The sequence below is a fragment of the Myodes glareolus genome, chromosome 11, assembly GCF_982192425.1.
Source record: "Myodes glareolus chromosome 11, mMyoGla1.1, whole genome shotgun sequence".
Lineage (NCBI taxonomy): Eukaryota > Metazoa > Chordata > Mammalia > Rodentia > Cricetidae > Myodes > Myodes glareolus.
In genome coordinates this window covers 6,639,170-6,648,099 of record NC_142036.1, presented here as the reverse complement: position 1 = coordinate 6,648,099, position 8,930 = coordinate 6,639,170, and the positions used below count along the sequence as shown (strand labels likewise).

The 8,930-nt window shown below is 39.7% G+C and overlaps 1 gene segment (V, D, J or C); it reads left to right on the top strand.

The window, feature by feature from the left end:
* Positions 1 to 1,559: 1,559 nt before the first annotated feature.
* LOC148120322 (immunoglobulin heavy variable 1-84-like) lies at positions 1,560 to 2,603 on the top strand. The segment is given in 2 exon segments: positions 1,560 to 1,691; positions 1,775 to 2,603. Coding segments are annotated over 2 exon segments (372 nt in total).
* Positions 2,604 to 8,930: the final 6,327 nt, after the last annotated feature.

The window sequence follows — 8,930 nt, the reverse complement described above, 5'->3', positions numbered from 1 at the left end:
GAAAAACGAAATCAGGACTGCGAGGGATGCTATCACCCACTGATACAAGGGAACGGATCTGATGAGAGTTTACCAAGGCCAGTTGGACTGGGACTGAAAGAGGACGTGATCTAACCAGACTCTCCGAATTTGGCCGGATTCTCTGACTGTGGCTGACCCGAAGTCTTTCTGAAAAGCCATTGACTATGACACTGGGACCTGTTTCCTCTACATATAATGGATTTTGGGGATCCAGTCTGTTTGGACACTCACCTTCCTGGACCTGGAGGGAGGGGGAAGGATCTGGAACTTCCCACAGGGCAGGAAACCCTGACTGCCCTGGGGGACGAAGAGGGAGGAGGAGGGGGAGTAGGGGGAGTGGGAGGGTGTTGGGAGGGGGGGTGGAAATGGAAACTTTTATAATTTAATAAAATTTACTAAAAAAAAAACAAAAAAAAAGAAGTTAGAATCACTTGTTTTTTTTTTTTTTTTAGAAATATGGCGACTTGGCGATTACTCATGACCTAGTAGATATCACCCACCATATCCATATAGATAGCATTTATTAGACATACTGAGTTATTCATTAATAAAACAAAAGAGATCAATATGTTAGAAGAAAGATCTTTTGTTTTGGGAGATCATAAGGGGAGCACGAGGGATAAAGTGGGTGAGAATATGATCAAGAATATTGCATTCATAAATGAAAATTTCAAGGGATGAAAAAAATCATTCTGAAATAGCAATATTCCATATGTTTAGAATTTTCATATAGGTGTATAATGTCCACTGTACGTATTTAACCTATAAAGTCATCCTAGCATTTTCTTTCCCCTCCACATCCATTTGACAATTTTATTTCATTGGACATTTTCAGTTCTACATTCTTACATATGTGCATTCACAATTATTTCTAGCTATAAGATTTCTAAAGACTACAAATTAAACTCAGAAAATATCTGTTTCTTAGTGGGTCTTAAATTACTTAATAATGTCTTCACCAATTGCATTCATTTTTCTCAAAGTGATATAAGTTCCTTATACATTACTGATGAATAGACCATGTTTTAAGCATATATATATCTTGTTTTCTTTATAAAGTCATTTGTTCAAAGACATATAGTTTGGTTTTATAATTTATCTACTGTAGACAGTGCTGCAATAACATTTGTGTGCAAAAATTTCTGAGAAATTTTCACTTTTGATCATTTGTGTAGGTGTTTTAGAATGCAATCTTTTGCAAAAACACTTGCTAATGCCATGTATATGAACAAAGACTAGAAGTTCTCTTAATTTATGAGTTTTGAAATCCTTTTCACAACTACTAACTGTAAATCTTTTGTCACAAGAGGAACAACTGTCTATGGCTCAAGTCACATTGTAAACTGTGAGCTTATGTCTTGATGTTACATTCACAGGTCTACAAAAGGCTTGGGGATATAGTATTTGCTTCATTTATGCAGACAGGATTAGAACTGGACTTTGGCATCCTCCTGCCTGACCCAAGGTACCTATCTCTTTCTTCCAAAGCTGTACTAGGATCTTATCTAAGAGGTACACTGTTCATGAATATACAAATCACATGGTAAATATGGAGATGTCCACACCCCAGAACAACATATGATAAGTGCCCTCTCCACAGTCACAGAGCACACAGGTCCTTACCATGGAGTGGAGCTGGATCACTCTCTTCCTCATTTCACTAACTACAGGTAAAGGGGCATTTCAGTTCCAAATTTGGAGAGGAAACAGGGACTGAGGTGACAATGAAACCTAAACTGTCTTTTCTACACAGGTGTCCACTCTCAGGTACAGCTGCAGCAGTCTGGGCCTGAGCTTGTGAGGCCTGGGACCTCAGTGAAATTGTCCTGCAGGACCTCTGACAATATCGCTAGTTACTATATTCACTGGGTGAAGCAGAGTCCTGGTCAGGGCCTGGAGTGGATTGCATGGATTGATCCTGCAGATGGTAGAACTGGCTACAATCAGAAGTTCCAGGGCAAGGCCACACTGACCGCAGACACATCCTCCAACACAGCCTACATGGAGCTCAGAAGCCTGACATCTGAAGACTCTGCGGTCTATTACTGTACAAGACACAGTGCTGCAACCACATCCTGAGTGTGTCAGAAACCCTGGAGGAGCAGAAAGTTGTCCTGGGACTGAGATGACAGAGACGACTAGCCTGAAGATTTCCACAGAAATAATCTTTCTGAGTGTCTGTTTTTCTACCTTCTTCTCTATAAATAGAATGATGCTAATTGACCTCCATTTACATGTTTCTCTGTAATAAAACACTAAAGAAGGGAAAATTGTGTTGAAGCATAGTGACAGAATTATCTCTGGATTTGAAGAGACTTGAACTTTTTGGAGTTGCTTTGAAATGCATATAGTATGATTTTATCAGTAAAGTTTCCTAAACAGCATATTACCTATCCAAAACTCCTCACACAGTTTTAAGTGGCATGAATGTGTGTTTTTTAATTCTACCTCTGCTGTGTAGTAGAATTTCAGTTTCTCAGAAACGAAGATTTATTTGCATCATAATGTACTACCACATAAGTGTAAATCTTATTAGCTGACAAAATATGATTAAATTAGTTTTCATAGTGCTGGCTTATTTACCCAGTGTGTATATGTGTCAGTTAATAATATGTTCAAGAGTCTTCATATTAATCTGATCTTAAGTTTACTTCCTTTCTAGATCCAGTACCCTGACCTACAGTCTCAGGCTTTTACAGACACTGTCTTACTCTGACATGCCATCATCGTTCATGTTCCTCTGGATATGTTGAAGTCACTCTTGTTCTATAGAGTGATTGGTTTTGGATACCTGGGCCAATAGCAAACAACATGGAATCCTGTTTGAATTTAAAATACTGTCTTCATAAAGCTCTCTCCTGTCTCCACCAAGAGGGAAACATTAATGATCAGGTGGCAAGGGAATCTCCCAATCCTGTCCTCTGAATTGAATAAGAATCAACAATGTAAGGCATCAGACAAGTGACTGTAAGACCTAGATTCAAGCAGTTGTCTGTTGCATGCTTCAGAGCCATCTTGAAGTACCCAAACCCCTAATACTGCAAACTTAAACACCTTGTACTCCCTACTTTGTAGAGCCACTGTGAAATCTGCGTGACTTTCACAGAGGAAGACAGAAATTGACCTACCCCTGCATCTAGCTATACCACTCTGGAGCAACTACCCAAATGACTCTACATCCTACTAGAAACACTCACTCAATTATGCTCACTGATACTCTACAGATAACAGCCAGAAATTGGAAAGAGGCTCTTTCCTCCTCTTATCAACTATCCCAGGATCCTTTTTCCTTGAGTATCCATTCTACTCCCTGCCTTTGATGAGGATATTTATGATGATCTTTGAATCTCATGGACATAATGTCACATAGATTCCTATTTCAATTTCTTTCTTCAAAACCTTAAAGTTCTTGTCAAATAGATCTTTCACTTCCTTGGTAAGAGTTACCCAAAGATACTTTATGCTATTTGTGGCTATCGTGAAAGGTGATGTTTCTCTGATTTCCCTCTCTGTATCTTTGTTCTTTGGGTATAGGAGGACAACTGATTTTTTGGAGTTGATCTTGAATCCTGCCACAGTACTGAAGGTGTTTATCAGCTGTAGGATTTATCTGGTAGAGTTTTTGGGGTTGCTTATGAACACTATCATATCATCTGCAAATAAGGAGTGTTTAACTTCTTACTTTCCAATTCAAATCCCTTTGATCCCCTTATGTTGTGTTATTGCTATTGCTTGAACTTCAAGCACTATATTGAAGAGGTATAGAGAGAGTGGACAGCCTTGTCTTGTTCCTGATTTTAATGGGAAGGCTTTGAGTTTTTCTCCATTTAAATTAATGTTAGCTGTTGGCTTGCTGTATATTGCTTTTATTATATTTAGGAATGAACCTTGTATCCCTAATCTCTCCAAGACCTTTATCATAAAGTGGTGTTGAATTTTGTCAAATGCTTTTTCAGCATCCAATGAAATGATCATATGATTTTTTTCTTTCTGTTTATTTATATGATGGATTACTCTAATAGATTATTGTATGTTGAACCAGCCCTGCCTCTCTGAGATGAAGCCTACTTGATCATAATGGATAATTTTTATAATGTGTTCTTGGATTCAGTTTGCCAGTACTTTATTGAGAATTTTTTGCATCGACGTTCATGAGTGAGATTGGCCTGTAATTCTCTTTCCTGATTGTGTCTTTGTGTGGTTTTGGTATCAGGGTGACTGTAGCTTCTTAAAAGGAATTTGGCAAAGACTCTTCTGTTTCTATATTGTGGAATACATTAAGGAGTATAGGTTTTAGCTCTTCCTGGAAGTTCTGGTAGAATTCTGCATTGAAACCATCTGGTCCTGGGCTTTTTTTGGTAGGGAGATTTTTGATAACAGCTTCTAATTCTTCACGACTGACAGGCCTATTTAGATTGTTCACCTGTTCTTGGTTCAACATTGGTATATGGTACCTATCTAAAAAATGTCCATTTATTTTACATTTTCCAACTTTGTGGCATATAAACTTTCATAGTAAGATGTAATGATTCTCTGAATTTCCTCTGTGTCTGTGGTTATGTCTCCCTTTTTATATCTGATCTTATTAATTTGCATGTTCTCTCTCTGCCTTTTGATTAGTTTCGATAGGGGTTTTTTGATCTTGTTGATTTTCTCCAAGAACCAGCTTTTTGTTTCATTGATTCTTTGGATTGTTTTCTGTGTTTCTATTTGGTTGATTTCAGCCCTCAGTTTGATTATTTCCAGTTTTCTACTCCTCCTGGGTGAACCATTTTCTAGAGCTTTCAAGTGTTCTATTAAGTCTCCAATGTGTGCTTTCTCCGTTTTCTTTAATTGGGCACTTAGTGCTATGAACTTTCCTCTTAGCTCTGTTTCATAGTGTCCCATAAGTTTGAATATGTTGTGTCTTTATTTTCATTAAATTCAAGGAAGACTTTAATTTCTTTCTTTATTTCTTCCTTGACCCAGGGGTGATTTAATAGTTGACAGTTCAACTTCCATGAGTTTGTTGGCTTCCTGGGGGTAGCATTGTTGTTGAATTCTAACCTTAATCCATGGTGATCTGACAAGACACAGGTGGTTACTAATATTTTTTGTATCTGTGGAAGTTTGCTTTGATACCCAGTATGTGGTCAATTTTTGAGAAGGTTCCATGGGCTGCAGAGAAGAAGGTATATTCTTTCCTATTTGGGTGGAATGTTCTGTTGATATCTGTTAAGTCCATTTGATTCAATACCTCCAATAATTCTCTTATTTCTCTGTTAGGTTTCTGTCTGATTGACCTGTCCATTGGTGAGAGAGGAGTGTTGAAGTCTCCTACATTTAGTGTGTGTGGTTTGATGACTGTCTTGAGTTCTAGAAGTGTTTCTTTTACATAAGTAGGAGACTTTATATTAGGGGCATAGATATTCAGGATTGAGACTTCCTCCTGATGAATTGTTCCTGTTATGAGTATAAAATGTCCATCTCCATCTCTTCTGATTGATTTTAGTTTGAAGTCATTTTTGTTGGAGATTAGAATGGCCACACCTGCTTGTTTCTTAAGTCCGTTTGCTCTAAAAACCTTTTCCCAGCCCTTTACTCTGAGTAGATGTCTGTCTTTGTGGTTGAGGTGTGTTTCTTGTAAACAGCAGAATGTTGGATCATGTTTTCGTATCCAGTATCTTAGTCTGTGCCTTTTTATAGGTGAATTGAGTCTATTAATATTAAGTGATATTAATGACCAGTGGTTGTTGACTCCGGTTATTATTATTTTTTGTTTGTCTGATTAATAGAGTTTGTATGTGTCCCTTCTTTGAGTTAAGCTCTTGAAGGGTTGCTAGATGTCTGAGTTATTGTAAGCAGTGTTGGCAATGTTGGATTCCTTGGGTTGTGATTTTCCTTCTATTCCTTTCTGTAAGGCTGGGTTTGTGGCTACGAATTGTTTAAATTCGTTCTTATCCTGGAATATTTTGTTTTCTCCATTGATAGTGAATGATAGCTTGGCTGGGTATAGTAGTCTGGGTTTGCATCCATGGTCTCTTAGTTTCTGCAGTACCTCTATCCAGGACCTTCTGGCATTCATGGTTTCCATAGCGAAGTCCGGTGTAAGTCTGATAGGTTTACCTTTATAAGTTACTTGCCCTTTTTCCTTTGCAGCTCTTAATATTCTTTCTTTAATCTGTATGTTTTGAGTTTCGATTATTATATGGTGAGGGGATTTTTTTTTTTTTGATCAAGCCTATTCGGTGTTCTGTATGCTTCTTGAACCTTCATAGGAATATCATTCTTTAGATTGGGAAAGTTTTCTTCTATAATTTGGTTGAATATATTTTCTGGTCCTTTGATCTGCAGTTCTTCTCCTTCTTCAATCCCTATTATTATTAGTTTTGGTTTTTTTATTGTGTCCCAGATTTCTTGAATGTTTTGTGATGAGAATTTTTGCATTTGCTGTTTTCTTTGATCAGAGAATTTAATTTCTCTATGGTATCTTCAGACTCTGAGATTCATTCTTCCATCTCTTGTATCGTATTGGTTATGCTTGATTCTGTAGTCTCTCTTCGTTTACCTAGATTATCCATATCCACCCGGCCTTCGTTTTGTGTTTTCTTCATTGCCTCCATTTCAGTTTTCAATTCTTGAACTGTTTCCATTACCTGCTTGATTGCTTTTTCTTGGTTTCCCAGTTTATCATTCATGGATTTACTCAATTCTTCGATCTTTTTGTTATATTTTTCATCCATTTCTTTACTCATTTCTTCAATCTTTTTGTTATACTTTTCATCCAATTCTTTAAGGGAGCTATTCATATCCTGTTTAAGGGACTCTATTGCTTTCATAATGGCATTTTTTCCCGCTTCTTCTGAATTAAGAGGTTCAAGACCTTCTATTGTAGGGTCATTGGTATCTGGTGTTTTCATGTTGTTTTTTAGATTGTTGGAGGAGTTCTTGCCTTGTCGTCTGCCCATCTCTTCCTTCAAATGCTCTCTATTGGATCTTCTGGTACCAGGTCAGGTTCCCTTGTTGGGCAGGGACTTCACTGACAGAAGGTCTACCTTTCCTCAGGCAGTCTATTGAAACACAGGCACTCCCTCCTGCCGGGCTGCTCTCACAGCCCCGGCCCAGCACGCAAGGGAGCTGCTCTGTGGAGATCTTATGGCCCCAGGGGGAAGGGGGGAAGAGAGAAAGGTGTACCTGGATGAAGGCTGGGATGGGATTCGGGAGAGCTCCGCAGGGTGTAGCCACCACTGCAGGGCGACCAGAAGATCGAGGGTTGCGGGGAAAGTCTGAATTCCTCCTAGCCAAAGCCCTCGGTCCAGGAGGAAACTCACCCCTCCTCCAATGGATGTCTGCTAGAAGATCACTGTCTCTTGCTGGCTGAAACGATTCAGGGCCTGCCTGTCAGGAAGGCTCTCAAAGCACAGGAACTGCCCCTGCCTGGCTGAGCCCACAGCCCAGGCTGAGCGTGCAAGGGAACAGCTCTGGGGAGATCTTGTGGCCCCAGGGGGAAGGGAGAAAGAGAGGAAGGTGTACCTGGATGAAGACTGGGATGGGATTCGGGAGAGCTCTGCAGGGTGTAGCCACCACTGCAGGGCGACCAGAAGGTCGAGGGGGCCCTCTTTATTTTTTTCATCCTGGTTTTACTCTGTTAAGCCATTAGCTGAAAGTAGTTTCTTTATTAACCAATGGCAATAAAACATATTCACAGCATACATCAACTCCCACATTATATGCTCATGAATATATGTATGCATAAGTATACACACACACACACACGCACACACACACACACACACACACACACACACACACACACACACATATATATATATATATATATGAGAGTAATCATATGTTCAAACTGTATGCAACTTACATTTATTGTCCCCAACAAGAACTGTGGTGGTAGATCACTTTGCTGGACCCATCTACATGTGTGGAGGACCCTAGAACACAAGGAAAGTCATGGAAAGGACACCCAGTATCCATAGTCTAGACCTGGATGGGTCCCAGCTGGCGGCCTGACTCTGAAATGACTGAGCAGAAGCAGAGCCCCAGACAAGAACTATCCTGTTTCAGGAGGTTGCAGGTCATCAGGCGGTGCTCACAGCTCAGCCAGGGCAGCCATTAGCTGAAAGTAGTTTCTTTATTAACCAATGGCAATAAAACATATTCACAGCATACATCAACTCCCACATTATATTCTCATGTATATATGTATGTATACATATACACACACACACACACACACACACACACGTATATATATGAGAGTAATCATATGTTCAAACTGTATGCAACTTACATTTATTGTCCCCAACAAGAACTGTGGTGGTAGATCACTTTGCTGGACCCATCTACATGTGTGGAGGACCCTAGAACACAAGGAAAGTCATGGAAAGGACACCCAGTATCCACAGTCTAGACCTGGATGGGTCCCAGCTGGTGGCCTGACTCTGAAGTGACTGAGCAGAAGCAGAGCCCCAGACAAGAACTATCCTGTTTCAGGAGGTTGCAGGTCATCAGGCGGTGCTCACAGCTCAGCCAGGGCAGCAACCCGAGGAGCAGATGCATACAGCAGACAGCAAGGGAGGTTCCAGGATCCATCAGGGTTTCTTCCTCTCTCTTAAACACGTTATACAGTCAGTCAAGATCCCAAAAATCATTTCTTTCTGAACTGTACAGAATTCTTTCTTTTTATGTTTCTCTGGAGGACCCAAAGCAGAAGTACCTACAGATAAATGTCACTGTTCCTGGGATGTTATGTAAATAGAAATGCCACAACCCACAGGACCTCTTAGTCACAGTGAAGACAGTTTTCCCTCACAATAGGATGAATTATCACACTGAAAAAGTAGAAAGCAAGTATTTTTCTCATAGAGGGAGCTGAAACAACTGTCTTAATCTTGGATCTTAGCCATGGCTACTAT